The sequence below is a fragment of the Ranitomeya imitator genome, chromosome 5 (assembly GCF_032444005.1).
Source record: "Ranitomeya imitator isolate aRanImi1 chromosome 5, aRanImi1.pri, whole genome shotgun sequence".
Lineage (NCBI taxonomy): Eukaryota > Metazoa > Chordata > Amphibia > Anura > Dendrobatidae > Ranitomeya > Ranitomeya imitator.
The window spans coordinates 3,885,957-3,912,959 of NC_091286.1; the positions used below are offsets into that span (position 1 = coordinate 3,885,957).

A 27,003-nucleotide genomic window follows, 5' to 3' on the forward strand; every position below is an offset into this window, starting at 1 on the left:
ATACGTGGCTCACGGTGGGGTGGACCCCTCTATACGTGGCTCACGGTGGGGTGGACCCCGCTATACGTGGCTCACGGTGGGGTGGACCCCTTTATACGTGGCTCACGGTGGGGTGGACCCCCCTATACGTGGCTCACGGTGGAGTGGACCCCTCTATACGTGGCTCACGGTGGGGTGGACCCCTCTATACGTGGCTCACGGTGGGGTGGACCCCTCTATACGTGGCTCACGGTGGGGTGGACCCCTTTATACGTGGCTCACGGTGGGGTGGACCCCTCTATACGTGGCTCACGGTGGGGTGGACCCCTCTATACGTGGCTCACGGTGGGGTGGACCCCTCTATACGTGGCTCACGGTGGGGTGGACCCCTCTATACGTGGCTCACGGTGGGGTGGACCCCTCTATACGTGGCTCACGGTGGGGTGGACCCCTCTATACGTGGCTCACGGTGGGGTGGACCCCTCTATACGTGGCTCACGGTGGGGTGGACCCCTCTATACGTGGCTCACGGTGGGGTGGACCCCTCTACACGTGGCTCACGGTGGGGTGGACCCCTTTATACGTGGCTCACGGTGGGGTGGACCCCTCTATACGTGGCTCACGGTGGGGTGGACCCCTCTATACGTGGCTCACGGTGGGGTGGACCCCTCTACACGTGGCTCACGGTGGGGTGGACCCCTTTATACGTGGCTCACGGTGGGGTGGACCCCTCTATACATGGCTCACGGTGGGGTGGACCCCTTTACACGTGGCTCACGGTGGGGTGGACCCCTCTATACGTGGCTCACGGTGGGGTGGACCCCTCTATATGTGCGGCATTTACAGCTCTACAGATCTTTGTTCTGTGACGAATCCTCCTGATTTCCGCTCTGCAGGTCGATGTTTCGCTGTTTTAGGCTGTGTGCACACGTTGCTGTTTTTTTCGCGTTTTTTTCCGATAAAAACGATATAAAACCACAAAAAAAAAAACGCATACAATAAGCATCCCATCATTTAGAATGAATTCCGCATGTTTCGTGCACATGATGCGTTTTTTTCCCGTGAAAAAAACGCATCATGGTAAAAAAACGCAGCATGTTAATTAATTTTGTGTTTTTTTGGCGGATTTCCCACTACAAAATGCATTGGGAAATGTCCGGAAAAAAACGCGGCAAAAACGCATGCAGATTTCTTGCGGAATTTTCTGCGAGAGATCCTGAACTGTGCACATAGCCTTACAGTTGGAGACTTTAAGTTTTAATGAACAGAAATCTCCCGTGAAACGTTTAGGAATTGCAGCCATTTTCCTACAAATCCTCCTTTCAGGGGCTCAGAAGCAATTGGACAAATTCACTTTCCCATAAATTAATGTCCACTGTCAAGGAAAGAGCTGAGCGAGGGTCCCACCAATCCCACCGCTGTTATCACTTTGTCACATAGACTCCTAGAATGTCAGAGGTTGAAGGGACCCCTGAGGTCGTCATGTCCAACCCCCGGCTCAGGAGTCGCTGAACCATCTCAAATAGATGTCTGTCCAGCCTCTGAAGACTTCCATTGAAGGAGAACTCGCCACCTCTCGTGGCCGCCTGTTCCACTCATTGATCTCCCTCACTGTCACCCTCCTAACATCTAATCTGTATCTTCTTTCTTCAGTTTCTTCCATTGCTTCTCATGTTTCCATGTGGAGATGACGATAATGATGATGATCCCTCTACACTGTGACAGACCCTCAGATACAAGTGGTTCTAAAAAAATTAGATTATCATCAAAAAGTGAATCTCCTATATTCTATAGAGCCATTACACAGAGTGATCTATTTCACGTGTTTATTTCTGTTAATGTTGATGATTATGGCTTACAGCCAATGAAAACCCAAAAGTCATTATCTCAGTAAATTAGAATAATTACCACTAAACACCTGCAAAGGCTCCTAAGTGTTTATAAAGGTCCTTAGTCTGTTTCAGTAGCTCCACAATCATGGGGAAGACTGCTGACCTGACAGATGTCCACAAGGAGGGGAAGCCACAAAAGGTCATTGGTAAAGAAGCCGGCTGTTCACACAGTGCTGTATCCAAGAATATTAATGGAAAGTGGAGTGGAAGGAAAAAGTGTGGTAGAAAAAGGTGCAACCGGGATAACCGCAGCCTGGAAAGGATTGTTTAGAAAAGGACATTCAATAATGTGGGGGAGATTCACAAGGAGTGGACTGCTGCTGGGGTCATTGCTTCACCACACACAGGCGTGACCAGGACATGGGCGACAAGTGTCACATTCCTTGTGTCCGGCCACTGATGACCAATAGACAACGCCAGAAGCGTCTTACCTGTCAGTGGTCCAAGGTCCCAGAATCTGGAAGAAGAGTGGAGAGGCCACAATCCGAGCTGCTGGAGGTCTGGTGTGAAGTCTCCACAATCAGTGATGGTTTGGGGGCCATGTCATCTGCTGGTGTAGGTCCACTGTGTTATCAAGACCAAAGTCAGCGCAGCCGTCTACCAGGACATTGTAGAGCACTTCATGCTTCCCTCTGCCGACAAGCTTTTTGGACGTGGAAATGTCGTTCTCCAGCAGGACTTGGCCCCTGTCCACACTGCCAAAAGTACCAATACCTGGTGTAAAAACAACAGTATCACTGGGCTTGATTGGCAGCTAACTCGCCTGACCTTAACCCCATAGAGAATCTGTGTATTGTCAAGAGGAAGATGAGACACCAGACCCAACAATGCAGACGAGCTGAAGGCTTCTATCAAAGCAACCTGGGCTTCCATAGCCCCTCAGCAGCGCCACAGCCTGATCGCCTCCATGCCACGCCGCAATGATGCAGTAATTGATGAACAAGGAGCCGCGACCAAGTACTGAGGGCATTTACTGATCATACATTTCAGGAGGACGACATCTCGGACTTTACAATCATTTTTCAAGCTGGTGTTATAAAGTATTCTAATTTACTGAGATAATGAGTTTTGGGTTTTCATTGGCTGTAAGCCATAATCAACATTAAAGGGAAACTGTCGCCCCCCCCCGGCGGAATGAGGGGCACATTATAAAAGCGATTATTTCAGCGTTTGCAGGGACCCGAACTAAATGAGCCACCCTGACAGAATGCAGCAATAGTGCCGCACAAGTGACTCTTTTAGTTAAAAACGCCGGGGGGGGGGGGGGGGGCGACAGGTTCCCTTTAACAGAAATAAACACGTGAAATAGATCGCTGTGTGTGTAATGACTATAGAATACACTGCGTGCAGAATTATTAGGCAAGTTGTATTTTACAGGATTATTTTTATTATTGATCAACGTCTATGTTCTCAATCAACCCAAAAGACTCATAAATATCAAAGCTTAATATTTTTGGAAGTTGGAGTGGGGTTTTTAGATTTGGCTATCTTAGGAGGATGTGTGTTTGTGCAGGTAACTATTACTGTGTAGAATTATTAGGCAACTTTATAAAAACATACATACCATGAGATACGGCCTTCCCAAAACCCTGTCTGATGAAAAATGCACACTTAGCAGGATGCAGCAGGCCTCCACTGATAAAGGCAGGGGGCGGCACAGGTGCAAACTACTTGATAAAAACAACCACCCCAACCAAACATTGCAGGGGTTGGCTGCCTAGCAGAAAAAATGCACATTGATATAACTCACATAGGACGCCAGTCACACTGATGGTTGCGGTGCACAGTGTCTGTATGCAACCTATTGATGACGCCCCTTGTATTAACAGGCGGGCTGCCCAGCACTATATTATGCAGCGCACAGTGAAAAGCGCCCCAGAAAAACCTAACCAACATAAAGAGGCCTGGCCACATCCTGCAGAAAAGACTTTATAAAAACCAAATCTATTCCCATCTCGCTTGTTTATTTTCACCAGGTAAACCAATATCACTGCACAACATTTAGAAATAAACATTTTTGACATGCAAAAGCAAACCCCCCAAAAATTAGTGCCCACTATAGCCCCCTTTCTTTATGATGACACTCGGCAGCCTCCGTCCATAGATTCTGTCAGTTGCTTGATCTGCAGACACAAAAGAGAATGGTAAAACCAAAAACACTCAGTTTGAAAAAATGTTGCAGTAATCCGCAAGTGCTAGTAAAAGATGTAAAAAACAGGGTATTTGGTTGATACGTTTTTTGCAAAAAATGTATACTAAGCTGCTCTACCAATCTTCACGGTATACCCTTGTCAGAGCAGTCCTAACTAATGTATGCAATCCCTATCTGATGTATTTAAAAACCTGATCATCTGTACATTACCTGTGTGAACAGGGTTCAGAGAGGAAAAATCCATGTGTGCATACAGGGCAGAACAGCTTTTGTGCAGATAGCCCAAGAGGAGTGGTGGAACTCCCCAGTCTTGTAGACACAAGAGAACAATTATGGAAACAGGAACACATGGGCTACTTGCACAGTGAACAAGTCTGTAAGAACATGTTCACACACCACCAAGAAACCTGAAGACACAAAAGAGAATAGTAAAACCAAAAACACTCAGTTTGAAAAAAAAGATTGAAGATTGGTAGAGCAGCTTAGTATACATTTTTTGCAAAAAACGTATCAACCAAATACCCTGTTTTTTACATCTTTTACTAGCACTTGCGGATTACTGCAACATTTTTTCAAACTGAGTGTTTTTGGTTTTACTATTCTCTTTTGTGTCTTCGGGTTTCTTGGTGGTGTGTGAACATGTTCTTACAGACTTGTTCACTGTGCAAGTAGCCCATGTGTTCCTGTTTCCAGTTGCTTGATCTGTTTACGACCAACATTGGTGCAGCAGCCACCACAGCCTCCAGACACTGCTCCGAGAGGTGGACTGTTCTCCCTCCCTGTAGATCTCACATTTTATGAGGGACCACAGGTTCTCTATGGGGTTCAGATCAGGTGAACAAGGGGCCATGTCATTATTTGTTCTTCTCTGAGACCTTTACTGGCCAGCCACGCTGTGGAGTAGTTGGAGGCATGTGGTGGAGCATTGTCCTGCATGAAAATCATGTTTTTCTCTTACCCCATGACGGCACTAACGAGAGAGAGAGGGATCCGCCCTCAGGGACAGGAAACCCACAGGTTAAAAAGGCGGGACCTCTCCTCCACCTCAGTTCGGTTTCCTGTCCCCGACGGGGATCCCACAACTCACCATACAGGAGAGTTCTTGAGGCAGTAGTCCCACCCTAAAATTTTTCATTCTTTGAAATTCTCTCGTTAGTGCCGTCATGGGGTAAGAGAATATCGTAGTTACTTACCGATAACGGTATTTCTCTGAACCCATGACGGCACCTGTATATTCCCGCCCTTCACGTATGGGTGTCCACACTACTTATAAATTAAGTCACGAGGTGTGCATAAAAAAAAAAAAAAAAAAAAATGTGTGTGTATATATATATATATATATATATATATATATATATATATATATATATATATATATATATATATATATATATATATATAGAGGAGCTTATATAAGTTATACAGTTATATTTTGTTGTGTAAAAATAACCAATTAAGTTACAGCAGAAATTCCCTGCAAGGCTCTGTAAACCAACTGAGGTGGAGGAGAGGTCCCGCCTTTTTAACCTGTGGGTTTCCTGTCCCTGAGGGCGGATCCCTCTCTCTCTCGTTAGTGCCGTCATGGGTTCAGAGAAATACCGTTATCGGTAAGTAACTACGATATTCTTGAACGATACCGACTTCTTCCTGTACCACTGCTTGAAGAAGTCTTCCAGAAACTGGCAGTAGGTCTGGGAGTTGAGCTTCACTCCATCCTCAACCCGAAAAGGCCCCACAAGTCCATCTTTGGTGATCCCAGCCCATACCAGTCCCCCACCTCCACCTTGCTGGGGTCTGAGTCAGAGTGGAGCTCTCTGCCCTTTACTGATCCGGCCTCTGGCCCATCCATCCGGTCCATCAAGAGTCACTCTCATTTCATCAGTCCATAAAACCTGTGAAAAGTCAGTCTTAAGATATTTCTTGGCCCAGTCTTGACGTTTTATCTTGTTTCTTGTTCAGAGGTGGTCGTTTTTCAGCCTTCCTTACCTTGGCCATGTCCCGGAGTATCGCACACCTTGTGCTTTTTGTTACTCCAGTAACGTTGCAGCTCTGAAATACGGCAAAACTGGTGGCAAATGGCATCTTGGCAGCTTCACGCTTGATTTTCCTCAATTCATGGGCAGTTATTTTGCGCCTTTTTTACCCAACACGCTTCTTGCGACCCTGTCGGCTATTGGCCATGAAAAGCTTGATTGTTTGGTGATCACACTTCAAAAGTTTGGCATTTTCAAGACTGCTGCATCCCTCTGCAAGACATCTCACAATTTTGGACTTTTCAGAGCCGTCAAATCTCTCTTCTGACCCATTTTGCAAAGGAAAGGAAGTTGCCTAATAATTAAGCACAGCTTATATAGGGTTCTGATGTCATTAGACAACACCCCTCCTCATTACAGAGATGCACATCACCTGATTTACTGCATTGGTAGTTGGCTCTCAGCCTGAACAGCTTGGAGTAGGACAACATGTATAAAAAGTATCATGTGCTCAAAATACAACTTGCCTAATAATTCTGTACACCGTGTATAGGAGATTCACTTTTTTGAAAATATTACAAAATTTGGAGTCATAATCTGTCTTCAAAACATGTACAAAATTATATATCGACATCAAGTATAAAGTACATTAAAATCTTTAAATGCACGTATGCAGAGCTATTACATGGGTTTAATCACTATGACGGACTTGGGTAAAGATAGGCCCTAAGACAACACTAAACCAAAAAGTATATGACCCGGGGAATCAAATACTTAGGATGATAGACCATAATACATAGTGTGTAAACAGTAATGTGTCTAGCTCAAGATTGATCCTCACCCATGTTTGTCACAGTGTTGTCAGCAGACTGCCAGCCCCTACGCGCGTTTGGCGGGGGCTTCAGGGAGGCCGTGGCAAACTGTGTGTCACTGACGGTGTCACGGATCCCTACTCCGTGGTGTCACTAATTCGTCACGTGCCTGCTCTCACACGTGACTTGGGGTTGTGCCTGCAAGGGTTAATCTATCTCCCCACTCTCAGTCCAGCATTCAACCTCTGTCCTATGCTGTAATGGGAGCATAAATCACACACTGACCCAGGCCACACACCCGCTCATACGCGCTGCCACCACTCACCGAATACACAGGCGATGAGTCCTGGAACTAACAATAATACTAATAAAAATATGTCTATCACATGGCTCACACACCTTAGGCTATGGATTCTTTTAGAACATTCAAGGTTCAACTTGTTAAAGTTTTATACTTTAATAACAAAAGGGTCAGTGCTTACAATAAGAAAAAGGTATAAAAATATAATAAAGACATACAACTTACGCAAAACAGTATCAAAATAAACAGGAGAAAACTTACAGAAATTATCTAACTGGTAGTTTGCTTTCTGCTTCCTGAGGGGGGGTGAATGGAGTTGGTGGAACACATCAGCTACTCAGGCTGCCCTCACATTTGAACACAATTCTCTGTCGGCAGCCTAAATTTATAACTTTGGTCTGAGGTCAGGTTTCTAGACCGGCCCCTCAGGTTAATATCATAATTGCGGACTGTTTGATTGGCCACAGCCGCTCTACTAATGAATATATTATTTTCTCATTTGAGACAGTTGTGAAAAGGTTTTCAGGAATAGATCACCTCAGGCTGCAATTAGCATCTCCCCTCCAAGACCTAAGAGGTACCAAATGTTACCTTCTTCTTGGCTCTAGCTAGACCTCCTGGTGAGATATGGAGACAGAATTTCTACTAGTCCCCAGGAAGTACCTATTAACACCTAGGTGCAACTTGCCTTCAGGACAGATGTTACATTATCACTAGTCACACATATAACCCCAGACATATGTCACTACACACATAGAGATATATATATATATACATACATACATACATACATACATACATACATACATACATACATACATACATACACACAGACACACACACACACACACACACACACACACTTCACCACAGATTGTCTTTGTATGCCTGCATCAGCTGTTTCAAATGCGGTACACTCAATACGGCGCCTACACACGCGACGTGAGCACCAGAAATTGCATCACCACCAGGCTTTCCACGTGATGTGAGGGGTCAGGGAGCCGTTCCTCTATTAACCGTGACACGCAAGTGTTACGTGTCTTGTGCCGGCAGTGATGCTCCGGAATGCAAGTGTCGCATGTCGGGTGCCGGCAGTGATGCTCCGGAATGCAAGTGTCGGGTGCCGGCAGGGATGCTCCGGAATGCAAGTGTGATGTGTCGGGTGCCGGCAGCAATGCTCCGGCATGCAAGTGTCGGGTGCCGGCAGCGACGCTCCAAAATGCAAGTGTCGGGTGCCGGCAGCGATGCTCCGGAATGCAAGTGTCGGGTGCCGGCAGCGATGCTCCGGAATGCAAGTGTCGCGTGCGGGCAGTCATGCTCCGGAATGCAAGCGTCACGTGTCGGGTGCCGGCAGCGATGCTCCGGAATGCAAGTGTTACGTGTCGGGTGCTGGCAGCGATACTCCGGAATGCAAGTGTTACGTGTCGGGTGTCGGCAGCGATGCTCCGGAATGCAAGTGTTACATGTCGGGTGCCGGCAGCGATGCTCCGAAATGCAAGCGTCACGTGTCGGGTGCCGGCAGCAATGCTCCGGAATGCAAGCGTCACGTGTCGGGTGCCGGCAGCAATGCTTCGGAATGCAAGCGTCATGTGTCGGGTGCCGGCAGCAATGCTCCGGAATGCAAGCGTCACGTGTCGGGTGCCGGCAGCGATGCTCCGGAATGCAAGTGTCGGGTGCCGGCAGCGATGCTCTGGAGTGTATTCTTCCCATTCTTAAGGGTGCGAGGGATAAATTCTCCTCCTATGCTTTACCAACTGTACGTGGTTAACTCTGGAAGGACGATGTCGTGATGAACCATAGATGGCAAAATGACAACAAGCACTGTAACCATCATATCTGTATGTGATAGTGAATGAATTAACCCACACAGCACTGGGCAGATGTCCCTGTAATGGCTGAAAGCCTTTGCAGATGTTTAGCTAAACAGCACAATGATGCTTAACATAGTGTGTTTTTACCTTCATCTGGGAACGTCTGAACGAATGGCGTCCCCAGGGGATAGACATCCCAAATGGGTAAGAAAAGAAATGGAGAACCAGCAATGATGGAACAATGCATAAAGAGAATGTACTACAATAATATATCATTATCAGCTCAAAGGGTCTTATGGTAACAGTAGTACTGGTTTGGACCTGAGGAGGTGTCCTGTCAGGAGCTATGACTCCCAGTTAGGGAGGTAAAAGGAATAGAAAAGAGAAATCCCAGGTGGTTCTAAATCGAGTCGCCTTTAGAGAAGTCTGGGATAAGGTGGATTGTAGTGATGAGCGAGTGTACTCTGAGTATTTTTTAGTGCTCAGAGATTTTCATCGCCACAGCTGAATGATTTACAGCTACTAGCCAGGCTGAGTACATGTGGGGGTTGCCTGGTTGCTAGGGAATCCCCACATGTAATCAAGATGTCTAGTAGCTGTAAATCATTCAGCTGCGGTGATGAAAACTAAATCTCCGAGCACTAAAAAATACTTGGTCACCCGAGCGTGCTGGGGAAAACCTGAGCAACGAGTACACTCGCTAATCACTAGTGTTTTGGTGTCAATTTCTTTTATCTGCTTCCATGGACGACCATTGGTGACGAATTCTCATGAGGAAGGTGGTGGGACTGGAAAGAGTGTGGAGAGGCCTTGGACTATGTTCCAGTCTTCATAGTGAAGATCTGTGAGGTCCATTAAAACTAGAGCTTTGTTGAGTTCTTCTTTGGTGCGTATGTTCAGCCTTTTTCCGTCTGCTGAAAATGAGATACCAAAGGGGAAAAGCCATGAATACAGGATATAGGTTTCAGGATTTTTCTTTTCTGTAGAGTTTTGGTGGAAATGTCTTGTCGTTTTCTGAAGGATGTCTTTTACTTTGAAGTTGAGTAGGCGTCCTATCACATCTCTCGGGGGTTGGGTTGGTTTAGGCTTCTTTCTCCGTTCCCTGTGAGCCCTTTGAATTATTTCATCCTGGCAAGTTTTTCCAAACATGGAAATGAAGAGGGTTGTAATTGTGGAAGGGATTGATTCAGGGAGGACTGTTTCCGGTAGGCATCTAATATGTAAGTTATTGCGACCGATTTGGTTTATTACCTGTTTCCTGCCACAGAGTTCTTTAATAATTGGATCTAAAGCTTTAAAAGGGGCTTTTTGAATAAAGGAGCCGGAGACCGGCAGTGAGTGTTGAGTGTGCTCATAAGCACACTGTGTGCTTATGACTTCATATATCAGCAATCAGTCTTGCACCCCCTTGATTTATTTAGTTTATTAATGTAGTGCGCTAGCTATTTTTTGTATATGCTTGAGTGTTGAGTGTGCTGTCACTATTCGTGTCGTTTTCCTCCGGGGCGATTCCCTGAATGTATTGTTGGGTTCTTTGGAGAGGGACATGCCTTTTATGAGGAGCTCTGTGGTGGGTCGGGGTTGTTTTCTTGATATACTTCTCCACCTCTCCTTTTGTATTCTTTAGATTGTAGTTAGTGTTTCTGGTTGGGCCACCCCCAGTTTTTACCATCTTGTAAGGTAAAGAGTGATATGTAGCTATTGGCGGAGGTCCGTGTGTTATGTGGGGGCTCATGCCATTAGCGATGGTGAGTTATGCGCTGTCGTGTGCGATCAGTTATAGGTCAGTCTTGACTGTAATTTCTCGATCAGCCGCTGAGTGACCACAGAGCTCCAGTAATTGGATATAATTGGTCCTTTCTTCTTCACCCTCCTCCCTGAATAGAGGTTAGTGGAGTTATTTGAAGTGGATTAACCTCTTGATTGACGAAGTATACAGATAGCTGTTCACTGCCAACAACCAATAAATAATTCCGGCAGATCCTTTTGCTAGTGTTGTCGCCAACATCACGTACAGCTGACCAGTGAAATGCCAAATCCACACTCCCCAGACAACACAGGAACTCCACACCGTACACAAGGTCTCACCAGGGTTCTTTTGTCTACCAATAATGGAACCACTTACTATGAACAGATCAAGTGACCTGCGGGGCCAACTTACCCAAAAACATGCCGAGGCTAAGACAGACAAGTTCAGGTAGGGTAAGAATGAAACTTCTTACCTTTTATGCAGCTGTCCCGAGTTGTCGGTTTGTGTAAGCGCCAGCAAAACGTTTGGATCAAGCGGTCCTGTGAACTAGTGGGTCCCTGTTCGGGTGCCAGGTTTGTCGTCGCCACTTAATGTGGGACGTTCTGAGACGTTGTGTCTGCTCCAAATTAAATTGTAAATTTCAAATACGTGTACGAAAGAGCCACTGATACAGTAAGACTTCAAGCAGATGTCTCTTTATTCCAGACCTTGGTCAGGGGTTTTATAGGTTATTTGTATTAATGCAGTGTAACAATATAATTGGCTCTTCTTATCCCTAAATATGTGCTGGCATTAGTAGACATACTTCTAATTGGCTAAGTTATCACTTGTGGTCTAGGTGTCCTCCCAGCCTCTACGTTTCGTTTCTCTCACTTTCCTATGTTTTTTCTAAGTCTGTTACACAAAGACTTTCCTTAGCCCCCTTATCTGATCATCGACTCCATCTTGGAAGGAAAGAAAAATATTTAGAAGAAAACTCAAATGAAGTCAGGATAGATAAAATATAACTCCTGCTCTCACACTGGTTTCGGACTTTCTGTATAGTTGTCCTTATGGGTGAAGGAAGCAGGGACACTTTCCTCCAGGATGTCATGTGAAGACTAGAGGTTGTGGAGAGCAGGATTGGTCTCTAAAGCTGCTACTAAAGCCACTTGCCCAAGGTGTCTGCAGGATGGGGAAGCACGGTCCTTTTGGGCCTGCCGGCTCGGTCGTTCCAGAGGACTGGATACACATGATGAGAGCATTATACTGCCTCTGTACAAATCCCTAGTTAGACCGCACATGGAGTACTGTGTCCAGTTTTGGGCACCGGTGCTCAGGAAGGATATAATGGAACTAGAGAGAGTACAAATGAGGGCAACAAAATTAATAAAGGGGATGGGAGATCTACAATACCCAGATAGATTAGCGAAATTAGGATTATTTAGTCTAGAAAAAAGACGACTGAGGGGCGAACTAATAACCATGTGTAAGTATATAAGGGGACAATACAAATATCTCGCTGAGGATCTGTTTATACCAAGGAAGGTGACGGGCACAAGGGGGCATTCTTTGCGTCTGGAGGAGAGAAGGTTTTTCCACCAACATAGAAGAGGATTCTTTACTGTTAGGGCAGTGAGAATCTGGAATTGCTTGCCTGAGGAGGTGGTGATGGCGAACTCAGTCGAGGGGTTCAAGAGAGGCCTGGATGTCTTCCTGGAGCAGAACAATATTGTATCATACAATTATTAGGTTCTGTAGAAGGACGTAGATCTGGGGATTTATTATGATGGAATATAGGCTGAACTGGATGGACAAATGTCTTTTTTCGGCCTTACTAACTATGTTACTATGTTACTATGTTCACCAGGAGAGGGGAACTTTGGTAGAACTTCCCCTCCTTTCGTGTCCCCTAGTGGTATGGGACCAGGGACTAGTGTGGGTGTCCCTTTGGGAACAATTGTGCCTCAGGTCTCTCAGCGTCGCACACTGCTTCCAAAATGGCTGTATTGGCACCAGAAGAGAGTTTGGCGGTTCTGGGATGGGGTGTCTCGGAGGTATAGGGCGCTCTAAGACCGTTGTGGGGAAGAACCCGATCGGCTTTGCTCGTTGGTGAGGGGGATTATATGTGCCCAATGCAGGGATTATAATGATTGGGATTGCATGGCAGTGTCGTACTGTAGAAGTCTAAGGTGGCCACGGCTGGACCGTGTCCCCAGAACTGGACTCATCGACCCTCGACACGCACTGGGTCATGTTAGATTCCCGTCTGTCTAGCGTTTATTCAGGGCTGTCTCCTGGGGTCCGGTCAGTATTGCAGTCTTTTTCCTCGTCTGTTCTGCTGCAGCCTTGGAGAGGAGGGTGGTGGACGGCAGCTTCAGGTACCGGGGTGATGTTCTCTTACTGAGTGCTGTGCAGCTCCTGGTGTAAGTGGGAACTCCATTTTTCTTTCCACTCTGTATATGCAGGATGGTGCAATCTGTGTCTTTGTCCATGGAAAGAAAATGCTCTGGACAGGGTTTAAAGGTGTGGACATTAGTGGACTCGCTGGTCAGTGGGGTGCATGGTTCATTCTGGCGTCTGATTAATGCCTCGCCGGTGTTCTTGCTCAACTTGGGCCTGACGCTCGGCTCTCTCAGCCGGTCGCTCCTCACGCTCTGCGTTCTTGTAGCACAAGCTGCATCCTGATTTGGGGGTCACATCCTCCCAGTTCTGCACAATGAGAGGCAACCAAGAGTCCATTCCACTCCTGGTAGCTATGGATGCTGCTGGCCACCTCGCTGACATGGACCGTTCTGGAACTGGATCCACAGCTGGGCATCCTGGTGCTCCACTGGTCCCGGGCTAGCCACAAAAAGCAGAACAGGGGAGGGGTGTGACTGCTACACGTACTGTATTGTACCAGGTGTGATAAACGCTGAGTCCGATCCTCGGAACTCTGCACAGAATCCTCGCAGGGACCGGGCAAGTTTCTAGCGACAAGGATGACTGGTCAAACATGCACTAATGCGCTATGATCCGCTGTTTGCCACCACTTTGCCACACCGGTGACCTCACGCAGTTCACACCGGTGACCTCACACAGTTCACACCGGTGACCTCACGCAGTTCACACCGGTGACATCACGCAGTTCACACCGGTGACCTCACGCAGTTCACACCGGTGACATCACGCAGTTCACACCGGTGACATCACGCAGTTCACACCGGTGACATCACGCAGTTCACACCGGTGACATCACGCAGGTCACACCGGTGACCTCACGCAGTTCACACCGGTGACCTCACGCAGTTCACACCGGTGACCTCACGCAGTTCACACCGGTGACCTCACGCAGTTCACACCGGTGACATCACGCAGTTCACACCGGTGACCTCACGCAGTTCACACCGGTGACATCACGCAGTTCACACCGGTGACCTCACGCAGTTCACACCGGTGACATCACGCAGTTCACACCGGTGACATCACGCAGTTCACACCGGTGACATCACGCAGTTCACACCGGTGACATCACGCAGGTCACACCGCCATCACCAGTCAGAGACGCAACTCCACTGTCTCCAATGTTCAGGACAATTCGGCAATTGCCGGTTATTGGGAACACCGTGAATGTATGGAGTATATTCCTCCGATTCCGACTCCTGGAGTATAGCTATGTGGGAAAGTACGGTAAGTATTTAATTCTCTGCCGATGTGGCGAGTTTTCCCCAATACACAGAATGGAGGGTCTGCTGTGTTCATCGTAGGTGCACTTCACCTGTGACAGCCAGGATCTGAAAATAATCCAGAAAATCACGGTATGAATTTTACATAATTAATTTGCATTTTATTGCGTGAAATAAGTATTTGATCACCGACCGACCGGCGAGAATCCTGCTCTCACAGACCTGTTAGGTTTCCTTAACCCCTTAGTGACCACCAATGCGTCTTCTTACTGACCTGAGACATAAGGGAATAATGCAGGTGACGATCCAGCGGCTGCCGGCTGTCCACTACAGCTGACAACTTGCTGCATCAGCCACGATCAGTGCTGTCACCGGCCATACCTGTTTAACCCCTCATATGCTGCTGTCAGTGGTGACTACATTATATGAGTGGTTGACCGAGTGCGGGGTCTTCCTATTTATCCCTATTGGCACCCTGAGATCATGATTGTGTGGTCCTGATGTTTGCCGGCAGTTCACGAGCAAATGGCGGCCTTGGTCTGCCAGCTGTTGTAACCTGTTCAGAAGTTAGCGACATTTAGGAGGTAAAAATACTCATTGTCATTTGTCATGCCAATAAACTACCTGACTTAAGTTTTCAGTATGTCGGGGTGCTGTTTTTAAAATGGTATCACGTTTGGGGGTTTCCCAGTATATTGGACCCCCACTTCACTTCACACCTGGATAGTTCCCTAAAAAAAAAAAAAAAAAATGTTGTAAATTTCAATGAAAAAAATTAAAAAATTGCTGCTACATTTTTAAACCTCCTAAAATACTAACAAAATAAAATAACATTTTACAAATGTACTGATGTAAAGCCGACATGGGGGGAACGTTATTTATTAATGCTTTCCTATGGTATGACCATCTGAATTGAAGGGAGAATCATTCAAAGTTTGCTTATTTTTTATATTTTTGTGAAATTTCTCCTATTTTTTTTATACATAAACACAAAAACGTATTGTCCTAAATTTACCATGATCATAAAGTATAATGTGCCACGTGAAAACAGTCTCAAAATCACTGGGATTTGTTGAAGCGTTCCAGTGTTTTTACTACATAAAGTGACACTGGTCAGATTGTAAAAATTTGGCTCAGTCACTAAGGGGTTAAGAAGCCTCCTACTCCGCAATAATTACCTGTATTACCGTATATACTCAAGTATAAGCCGAGATTTTCAGCCCATTTTTTTGGGCTGAAAGTCCCCCTCTCGGCTTATACTTGTCATACCCGGGGGTCGGCGGGGAAGGGGGAGCGGGGGCTGTGTAATTATACTCCCCTGCTCCTGGCGCGGTCCCTGCAGGTTCTTCCTTCCCGGCGCCGGCAGCTTCCTCCTGTACTGAGCGGTCACATGGTACCGCTCATTACAGTAATGAATATGTGGCTCCACCTCCCATAGGGGTGGAGCCGCATATTCATTACTGTAATGAGCGGTAACGGTGACCGCTCAGTACAGGAAGAAGCTGCCGCGCCGGGGAAGCAGGGACTGCACAGCGCCAGGAGCAGGGACTGCACAGCGCCAGGAGCAGGTGAGTATAACGGGGAGGGGAGCGCTGCGCGATAGTCACCTGCTCCTCATTTTGGCGCCGCTCCATCTTCAGCAGTGGCGCTCAGGTGAGAGGGCGCGGTGACGTGATTAGTGCGCGCCCTCAGCCTGAACGCCACTGCTGAAGATGGAGCGGCGCGGGAACGAAGTCAGGTGAGTATTGAAAGTGCCGGGGGCCTGAGCGACGGAGGTGATTATGTGATTTTCTTTTTTTATCGCAGCAAATGGGGCAAGTGTCTGTATGGAGCATCTTATGGCGTAATGCATAATCCGCATTTGTGCAGCATTATATTGTGCAAATATGTCTATGGAGCATCTTATGGGGCCATTATTAACCTTTATGCAGGATTATATGGGGCATATTTTAACATGGAGCATCTTATGGGGCCATCATGAACTGTATGGAGCATTATATGGGGCTCCTGATTCAATATGGATATTCAAAAACACTTAACCTACTGATGTCTCAATTACCTTTACTTTTATTGGTATCTATTTTTACTTTTGACATTTACCGGCAGCTGCTGCATTTCCCACCCTAGGCTTATACTCATTAAGTTTTCCCAGTTTTTTGTGGCAAAATTAGGGGTCTCGGCTTATACTCGAGTATACACGGTAATTGCACCTCTCCACCACGGCCAAGACCAAAGAGCTGGCTAAAGACGCCAGGGGCAAAATTGTAGAGCTGCTCGAAGCTGGGATGGGCTACAGGACAGTAGGCAGATGCTTGGTGAGAAAGCAACAGCTGTAGGCACAATTATTAGAAAATGTAAGAAACACAAGATGACCGTCAATCTTCCCGGTCTGGGGCTCCATGCAGGATCTCGCCTTGTGGGGTAAGAATGATTCTGAGAGGTCAGAAATCATCTCGGAACTACACGGGAGGACCTGGTCAATGACCTGAAGAGAGCTGGGACCACAGTCTCAAACATTACCGTTAGTATGGCTATGCTGTCATGGATTAAAAACCTGCAGGTCACATGAAGTTTGCCAGTCACCATCTGGATGATCCAGAGGAGGCATGGAAGAAGGACATGTGGTCAGATGATACGAAAATAGAACTCTTTGGTATCCACTCCACTCGCCCTGTTTGGAGGAAGGAGGAGTACAACCCCAAGAACACCGTCCCAACCGTGAAACATGGTGGGGGAAACCTCATACTTTGGGGGTGCTTTTCTGAAAAGGGGGCAGGATGACTGCACCGTATTGAAGGGGGGATGGATGGGGTCATGTATTGCAAGATTTTGGCCAACAACCTCCTTCCCTCAGTAAAAGTATTGAAGATGGGTCATGGCTTCCAGCATGACAATGACCCAAAACACACAGCCAGTGCGACTAAGGAGCGGCTCCATAAGAAGCATTTCAATGTCCTGGAGTGGCCTAGCCAGTCTCCAGACCTGGACATAATAGAAAATCTTTGGAAGGAGCTGAAACTCCATGTGGCCCAACGACAGCCCCAAAACCTGATAGATCTGGAGATGATCTGCATGGAGGAGGGGGCCAATATCCCTGCCGCAGTGTGTGCAAACCTGGTCAAGAACCACAGGAAACGTCTGACCTCTGTAATTGCAAATAAACGTTTCTGGACCGAATACTAAGTTCTGTTTTTATTTTGTATCAAATACTTTTTCAGGTAAAAAAAAGCGCAAATAATGATGTAACAATGATTCAATCTGATTTTCTGGATTTTATGTTTAGATTCTGTCTCACAGGTGAAGTTTACAGACGATAAAAATTAACCCCTTCCCGACCTGTGACGCCACGTAGGCGTCGTGAAAGTCGGTGCCAATCCGACCTGTGACGCCTATGTGGCGTCATGGAGGGATCGCGTTCCTGCAGATTGGGTGAAAGGGTTAACTCCAATTTCACCCGATCTGCAGGGACAGGGGGAGTGGTTCTTCAGCCCAGGCTACCCCCGTGGCTACGATTGCTCTGATTGGCTGTTGAAAGTGAAACAGCCAATCAGAGCGATTTGTAATATTTCACCTATGAAAACTGGTGAAATATTACAATCCAGCCATGGCCGACGCTGCAATATCATCGGCCATGGCTGGAAACCTTGATGTGCCCACCCCCCCACCTCCACCGCCACCGATCTCCCCAGTCCTCCGACCGGTCTCCGCTCCCTTCCGTCGTCCTGTCCGCTCCCCCGTCCTCCGATCTCTCCCCTCATACTTACCGAGCCTCCCTGTGTCCATCAGTCTTCTCCATGGGCGCCGCCATCTTCCAAAATGGCGGGTGCATGCGCAGTGCACCCGCCGAATCTGCCGGTAGGCAGATTCGTTCCAGGTACATTTTGATCACTATGATAGGTTTTATCACAGTGATCAAAATAAAAAAAAAATAATAAATGACCCCCCCCCCCCCTCCCCTTTATCACCCCCATACTCGGGGACAATAATAAAGTAAAATGTACTTTTATTTTTCTACTAGGGTTAGGGTTAGAATTAGGCTATGTGCACACGGTGCGGATTTGGCTGCGGATTTGGCTGCGGATCCGCAGCTGTGGATTCGTAGCAGTTTTCCATCAGGTTTACAGTACCATGTAAACCTATGGAAAACCAAATCCGCTGTCCCCATGGTGCGGAAAATACAGCGCAGAAACGCTGCGTTGTATTTTCCGCAGCATGTCAATTCTTTGTGCGGATTCCGCAGCGTTTTACACCTGTTCCTCAATAGGAATCCACAGGTGAAATCCGGACAAAAAACACTGGAAATCCGTGATAAATCCGCAGGTAAAACGCAGTGCCTTTTACCCGTGGATTTTTCAAAAATGGTGCGGAAAAATCTCACACGAATCCGCAACGTGGGCACTTAGGGTTAGGGTTGGAATTAGGGTTAAGATTAGACTTGTGGTTAGGGTTAGGGGTGTGTTGGGGTTAAAGTTGTGGTTAGGGGTGTGTTGGAGTTAGGGTTTTTACAAGGGTTATGGCTACAGTTGGGGTTAGGGTTGGGATTAGGGTTAGGGGTGTGTTGTGGTTAGGGTTGTGATTAGGGATATGGCTAGAGTTTGGATTAGGGTTGTGTTGGGGTTAGTGGTGAAGTTAGAATTGAGGGGTTTCCACTGTTTAGGCACATCAGGGGTCTCCAAACGCAACATGGCGCCACCATTGATTCCAGCCAATCTTGCGTTCAAAAAGTAAAATGGTGCTCCCTCCCTTCCGAGCCCAGATGTGCGCCCAAACAGTGGTTTACCCCCACATATGGGGTACCAGCATACTCAGGACAAACTGGGCAACAACTATTGGGGTCCAATTTTTCCTGTTACCCTTGTGAAAATAAAAAATAGCTTGCTAAAACATAATTTTTGAGGAAAGAAAAATGATTTATTATTTTCACGGCTCTGCGTTATAAACTTCTGTGAGGCACTTGGGGGTTCAAAGTGCTCACCACATATCTAGATAAGTTCCTTGGGGGGTCTAGTTTCCAAAATGGGGTCACGTGTGGGGGGTTTCTACTGTTTAGGCACACCAGGGGCTCTCCAAACGCAACGTGACGCCTGCAGACCATTCCATCAAAGTCTGCATTTCAAAACGTCACTACTTCCCTTCCGAGCCCCGACGTGTGCCCAAACAGTGGTTTACCCCCACATATGGAGTATCAGCGTACTCAGGACAAACTGGGCAACAAATATTGGGGTCCACTTCTCCTGTTACCTTTGTGAAAATAAAAAATTGCAGACTAAAACATAATTTTTGAGCAAAGTAAAATTGATTTTTTTATTTTCACGGCTCTGCGTTATAAACTTCTATGAAGCACTTGGGGGTTTAAAGTGGTCACCGCACATCTAGATTAGTTCCATGGGAGGTCTAGTTTCCAAAATGGGGTCACTTGTGGGGGAGCGCCAATGTTTAGGCACACAGGGACTCTTCAAACACGACATGGTGTCCGCTAACGATTGGAGCTAATATTTCATTCAAAAAGTCAAATGGCGCTCCTTCCCTTCCGAGCCCTGCCGTGTGCCCAAACAGTGGTTTACCCCCACATGTGAGGTATCGGTGTACTCAGGAGACATTGCCCAACACATTTTAGGATCCATTTTATCCTGTTACCCATGTGGAAATGAACAAATTGAGGCTAAAAGAAATTCTTTGTGAAAAAAAAGTACTTTTTCATTTTTACGGATCAATTTGTGAAGCACCTGGGGGTTCAGAGTGCTCACTATGCATCTACATAAGCTCCTTGGGGGGTCTAGTTTCCAAAATGGGGTCACTTGTGGGGGAGCTCCAATGTTTAGGCACACGGGGGCTCTCCAAACGCGACATGGTGTCCGCTAAAGAGTGGAGCCAATTTTTGATTCAAAAAGTCAAATGGCGCTCCTTCCCTTCCAAGCCCTGTCGTGCGCCCAGACAGTGGTTTTCCCCCACATATGCGGTATCGGCGTACTCAGGACAAATTGTACAATGTTTGGGGTCCAGTTTCCCTTTTTACCCTTGGGAAAATAAAACAAATGTTGCTAAAACATCATTTTTGTGACTAAAAAGTTAAATGTTCATTTTTTTCCTTCCATGTTGCTTCTGCTGCTGTGAAGTACCTGAATGTGGTTTTGAGTACCTTGTGGGGTGCATTTTTTAGAATGGTGTCACTTTTGGGTATTTTCAGCCATATAGACCCCTCAAACTGACTTCAAATGTGAGGTGGTCCCTAAAAAAAATGGTTTTGTAAATTTCGTTGTAAAAATGAGAAATTGCTGGTCAACTTTTAACCCTTATAACTTCCTAGAAAAAAAAAAAGTTGTTTCCAAAATTGTGCTGATGTAAAGTAAACATGTGGGAAATGTTATTTATTAACTATTTTGTGTCACATAACTCTCTGGTTTAACAGAATAAAAATTCAAAATTTGAAAATTGCGTCATTTTCAAAATTTTTGCCAAATTTCCATTTTTTTCACAAACGCAAAAATTATCGAGCTAAATTTACCACTAACATGAAGCCCAATATGTCACGAAAAAACAATCTCAGAACCGCTAGGATCCGTTGAAGCGTTCCTGAGTTACCTCATAAACGGACACTGGTCAGAATTGCAAAAAACGGCAAGGTCATTAATGTCAAAATAGGCCGGGTCATGAAGGGGTGAAAGACTCTCCATTCTCTGTAGGGGGGAAAACTTGCAATATTTCGCCCCATTCAAAATAAAATTAAAAAAAATAAAAAAACACATATTTGGTATCGCCGCATTCAGAATCGCCCGATCTATCAATAAAAAAAGGATTAAGGCAAGCAATAAACAGCATAGCGAGAGAAAAATTGTGAACTCCTGAACTACGTGTTTTTTTTTTGGTCGCCGCAACATTGCATTAAAATACAATAATGGGCAATTCAAAAAACGTATCTACAAATAGTATCACTAAAAATGTCAGCTCGGCGCCCCAAAAATAAGCGCCCATCCAACCCAAGATCGCAAAAAATGGAGACGCTACGGGTATCGGAAAATGGCGCAAATTTTTTTTTTCTTTTTTTTTTTTTACAATTTGGAATGTTTTTTCACCACTTAGATAAGAGAACCTAGACATGTTTGGTGTCTATGAACTCGTAATGACCTGGAAAATCATTATGGCAGCTCCGTTTTAGCATTTAGTGAACCTAGGAAAAAAGCCAAACAAAAAACAAGTGTGGGAATGCACTTTTTTTGCAATTTCACCGCACTTGAAATTTTTTTCCCGATTTGCAGTACACACTGTTAAAACCAGTGATTTCATTAAAACGTACAACTCATCCTGCAAAAAACAAGCCCTCACATGGCCATATAGACGGAAAAATAAAAAAGTTATGGCTCTGGGAAGGAGGGGAGCGTAAAACGAAAACGCAAAACCGAAAATACCTCCGGTCATGAAGGGGTTAAACAAATCTCAGACTTGGTTTCTTTTTCCCAGCAAATATCCCTGTTATTACCTGGTCACTGCTGGAGGCCACTTTTTCAATGGAGATAGACGTGTCAGCGCTCATATATCCCCTGTTTTAATTATTTTCTTTCTTCTAATTAGGTCCATTGTTCAATGGGATCCATGTTTACCCCTTTGTAGAGAATCACTAGCAGCAATGACGGCCTGAAGTCTGGAGGCCATGGCCGTCACCATCGCTGGTTTCCTCCAGTATGATGCTTTCCTTTCTAACCAGGAGCTGTGTGCCGCTGTGCCGGCTGTGATACCCAAGAGCAGCGCTGAGGCTGTGTGCCGCTGTGCTGGCTGTGATACCCAAGAGCAGTGCTGGGGCTGTGTGCCGCTGTGCTGGCTGTGATACCCAAGAGCAGTGCTGAGGCTGTGTGCCGCTCTGCCGGCTGTGATACCCAGAGCAGTGCTGAGGCTGTGTGCCGCTCTGCCGGCTGTGATACCCAGAGCAGCGCTGAGGCTGTGTGCCGGTCGGGATACCCAAGAACAGTCCTGGGGCTGTGTGCCGGCTGTGATACCCAAGAGCAGTGCTGGGACTGTGTGCCGCTGTGCCGGCTGTGATACCCAAGAGTAGTGCTGGGGCTGTGTGCCACTGTGCCGTCTGTGATACCCAAGAGTAGTGCTGGGGCTGTGTGCCGCTGTGCCGGCTGTGATACCCAAGAGCAGTGCTGGGACTGTGTGCCGCTGTGCCGTCTGTGATACCCAAGAGTAGTGCTGGGGCTGTGTGCCGCTGTGCCGTCTGTGATACCCAAGAGTAGTGCTGGGGCTGTGTGCCGCTGTGCCGGCTGTGATACCCAAGAGCAGTGCTGGGACTGTGTGCCGCTCTGCCGGCTGTGATACCCAAGAGCAGTGCTGGGACTGTGTGCCGCTCTGCCGGCTGTGATACCCAAGAGCAGTGCTGGGGCTGTGTGCCGCTGTGCGGTCTGTGATACCCAAGAGCAGTGCTGGGACTGTGTGCCGCTCTGCCGGCTGTGATACCCAAGAGCAGTGCTGGGGCTGTGTGCAGCTGTACTGGCTGTGATACCCAAGAGCAGTGCTGGGGCTGTGTGCCGCTCTGCCGGCTGTGATACCCAAGAGCAGTGCTGGGGCTGTGTGCCGCTGTGCCGGCTGTAATACCCAAGAGTAGTGCTGGGGCTGTGTGCCGCTGTGCGGTCTGTGATACCCAAGAGCAGTGCTGGGGCTGTGTGCCGCTCTGCCGGTCAGGATTCCCAAGAGCAGTGCTGGGGCTGTGTGCCGCTATGCCGTCTGTGATACCCAAGAGCAGTGCTGGGACTGTGTGCCGCTATGCCGTCTGTGATACCCAAGAGCAGTGCTGGGGCTGTGTGCCGCTATGCCGTCTGTGATACCCAAGAGCAGTGCTGGGGCTGTGTGCCGCTATGCCGTCTGTGATACCCAAGAGCAGTGCTGGGACTGTGTGCCGCTATGCCGTCTGTGATACCCAAGAGCAGTGCTGGGGCTGTGTGCCGCTGTGCCGGCTGTGATACCCAAGAGCAGTGCTGGGACTGTGTGCCGCTCTGCCGGCTGTGATACCCAAGAGCAGTGCTGGGGCTGTGTGCCGCTGTGCCGGCTGTGATACCCAAGAGCAGTGCTGGGGCTGTGTGCCGCTCTGCCGGCTGTGATACCCAAGAGCAGTGCTGGGGCTGTGTGCCGCTGTGCGGTCTGTGATACCCAAGAGCAGTGCTGGGGCTGTGTGCCGCTCTGCCGGTCAGGATTCCCAAGAGCAGTGCTGGGACTGTGTGCCGCTATGCCGGCTGTGATACCCAAGAGCAGTGCTGGGACTGTGTGCCGCTCTGCCAGCTGTGATACCCAAGAGCAGTGCTGGGGCTGTGTGCCGCTGTACTGGCTGTGATACCCAAGAGTAGTGCTGGGGCTGTGTGCCGCTCTGCCGGCTGTGATACCCAAGAGCAGTGCTGGGGCTGTGTGCCGCTGTGCCGGCTGTAATACCCAAGAGTAGTGCTGGGGCTGTGTGCCGCTCTGCCGGTCAGGATTCCCAAGAGCAGTGCTGGGACTGTGTGCCGCTCTGCCGGCTGTGATACCCAAGAGCAGTGCTGGGGCTGTGTGCCGCTGTGCGGTCTGTGATACCCAAGAGCAGTGCTGGGGCTGTGTGCCGCTCTGCCGGTCAGGATTCCCAAGAGCAGTGCTGGGACTGTGTGCCGCTGTGCCGTCTGTGATACCCAAGAGCAGTGCTGGGACTGTGTGCCGCTGTGCCGTCTGTGATACCCAAGAGCAGTGCTGGGACTGTGTGCCGCTGTACTGGCTGTGATACCCAAGAGCAGTGCTGGGACTGTGTGCCGCTGTGCCGTCTGTGATACCCAAGAGCAGTGCTGGGGCTGTGTGCCGCTATGCCGTCTGTGATACCCAAGAGCAGTGCTGAGGCTGTGTGCCGCTGTACTGGCTGTGATACCCAAGAGCAGTGCTGGGGCTGTGTGCCGCTCTGCCGGCTGTGATACCCAAGAGCAGTGCTGGGGCTGTGTGCCGCTCTGCCGGCTGTGATACCCAAGAGCAGTGCTGGGACTGTGTGCCGCTCTGCCGGCTGTGATACCCAAGAGTAGTGCTGGGGCTGTGTGCCGCTCTGCCGTCTGTAATACCCAAGAGCAGTGCTGGGGCTGTGTGCCGCTGTACTGGCTGTGATACCCAAGAGCAGTGCTGGGGCTGTGTGCCGCTCTGCCGGCTGTGATACCCAAGAGCAGTGCTGGGACTGTGTGCCGCTCTGCCGGCTGTGATACCCAAGAGTAGTGCTGGGGCTGTGTGCCGCTCTGCCGTCTGTAATACCCAAGAGTAGTGCTGGGGCTGTGTGCCGCTCTGCCGGCTGTAATACCCAAGAGTAGTGCTGGGGCTGTGTGCCGCTGTGCCGTCTGTAATACCCAAGAGCAGTGCTGGGGCTGTGTGCCGCTCTGCCGGCTGTGATACCCAAGAGCAGTGCTGGGGCTGTGTGCCGCTCTGCCGGCTGTGATACCCAAGAGCAGTGCTGGGGCTGTGTGCCGCTGTACTGGCTGTGATACCCAAGAGCAGTGCTGGGGCTGTGTGCCGCTGTGTGCCGCTGTGCCGTCTGTAATACCCAAGAGCAGTGCTGGGGCTGTGTGCCGCTCTGCCGGCTGTGATACCCAAGAGCAGTGCTGGGGCTGTGTGCCGCTGTACTGGCTGTGATACCCAAGAGCAGTGCTGGGACTGTGTGCCGCTCTGCCGGCTGTGATACCCAAGAGTAGTGCTGGGGCTGTGTGCCGCTCTGCCGTCTGTAATACCCAAGAGTAGTGCTGGGGCTGTGTGCCGCTGTACTGGCTGTGATACCCAAGAGCAGTGCTGGGGCTGTGTGCCGCTCTGCCGGCTGTAATACCCAAGAGTAGTGCTGGGGCTGTGTGCCGCTGTGCCGTCTGTAATACCCAAGAGCAGTGCTGGGGCTGTGTGCCGCTCTGCCGGCTGTGATACCCAAGAGCAGTGCTGGGGCTGTGTGCCGCTGTACTGGCTGTGATACCCAAGAGCAGTGCTGGGGCTGTGTGCCGCTGTACTGGCTGTGATACCCAAGAGCAGTGCTGGGGCTGTGTGCCGCTCTGCCGGTCAGGATTCCCAAGAGCAGCGCTTTGGTTGTGTGCCGCAGTCTCATGGCACATCATAGGGTGACATGAATGGCGTAATTCGTAATCACATCTCGTCCTGTAAAACCACATCCTCATTTGGTCATGGAAAAATTGAGAATTTGTGGTTCTTGGAAGAGGGGGAAAAAATAAACGAAAACACAAAAGCAAATTATTCTTGGGTCCTAGAGGGCTTAATCTTTCCACCCTTTCCACGTGCAGCCAGGTCAACATCTCGTAAGGCCAATCTGCCAGTAACGCAGCCAGTCAGACGTAATGGTCTCTGGTCTCCCGAGACCCTCACCAGGAACTGTCCACTGCCTGCCCCCATTCATCTTGTGGCTGAGGTTTGTCCCTGGTGCTGGGCAAAAGGGTTTGGGCCCTGCTGTATCTATACAAGGTTGCACCCCTTGTAGGTCGGAGCTTCTCTCATTTTTCACCTTATCTTTTGGTTGAAGATGGGGGGCTGACACTCTGCACCGTGGGGTTCACAGGGACGCTATGTATCCCAGTTCTGGGGCCTCTCGCCCATAAATGTGCTGGAAAGGAAGGGGTAGCCATGAGTTGGGTAGGGCTCGGCAGCCCTGGAGGGGGGTGGCCATGAGTAGGGTACGGTTCGGCAGCCCTGGAGGGGGGTGGCCATGGCTAGAGGTGGGTCTCTGCAACCCTGGAGGGGGTGGCAATGAGTAGGGGGCAGGGCTCAGCTGGTCAGGAAGGGGTGGATTTTTGGGAGTGTGGTGACCAGGATTGTTGCCTCTCGTCTCCACAGGATCCAGCGTTGAGGTGAAAGAAGACAAATGTTGGACGAAGATGGAAGTGTCCTCAAACCCACATCGTGCCAACAAACTAACGGACGGGAACCCCAAGTCGTACTGGGAATCGAGTGGGAGCACCGGCTCCCATTATATCAACATCTTCATGCACCGCGGAGTGGTGATCCGGTGAGATGTGGCGCTTGGCGTGGGGCGGGGACCTGCACTCTGGATACATGTATATAACACAGGTCTGTGCGCCCCCTGCAGGCAGTTGCTGATGGTCGTGGCCAGTGAGGACTCCAGTTACATGCCGGCCCGGGTGCTCGTTATGGGTGGAGAGAACGCGTCCAATATCAGCACGGAGCTGAACGCGGTCAGTCATGTCCACACAATACGGCGTCTCTGGCTGCGGACCCCCCAGATTTATATCATGTGGCACTATGTGCTGGTTGTCACTGTGGTCCTTATTGCTGTACTGGGGGGCTACCCCTGGGGTCAGAGGTCATCATTGCTTTCTGTTGTTCATGTGCTGTTATTTTTCTATCTGTTCATGATCAGGTGAACATCTCTAGTTCCACCTCCCGCGTCGTGCTCCTGGAGAACGCCACACGTTTCTGGCCGGTGCTTCAGGTGAAGATCAAGCGGTGTCAGCAGGTAATGTGCAGCCCCGGAGCTGCTGTTAGTGTGCTGCTGTGCTGGCATGCGAATGCTGCTGCTGTGCTTGTGTGGGAATGCTGCTGCTGCTGCTGCGCTGGCGTGTGGGAATGCTGCTGCTGCGCTGGTGTGGGAATGCTGCGCTGGTGTGGGAATGCTGCGCTGGTGTGGGAATGCTGCTGCTGCGCTGGTGTGGGAATGCTGTGCTGGTGTGCGAATGCTGCTGCTGTGC

At 48.7% G+C, this 27,003-nt stretch overlaps 1 protein-coding gene across 2 annotated transcripts in view; it reads left to right on the forward strand.

Annotated features, from left to right (window-relative positions):
* CUL9 (cullin 9) overlaps positions 1 to 27,003 on the forward strand; it is a 159,412-nt gene that overhangs the window by 38,820 nt on the left and 93,589 nt on the right. For both annotated transcript variants that reach the window (XM_069768218.1, XM_069768217.1), the window contains exons 16-18: positions 26,132 to 26,303; positions 26,385 to 26,490; positions 26,676 to 26,771. In XM_069768218.1, coding sequence (XP_069624319.1) covers positions 26,132 to 26,303; positions 26,385 to 26,490; positions 26,676 to 26,771 — 374 coding nt within the window. The remainder of the gene's footprint in view (positions 1 to 26,131; positions 26,304 to 26,384; positions 26,491 to 26,675; positions 26,772 to 27,003) is intronic.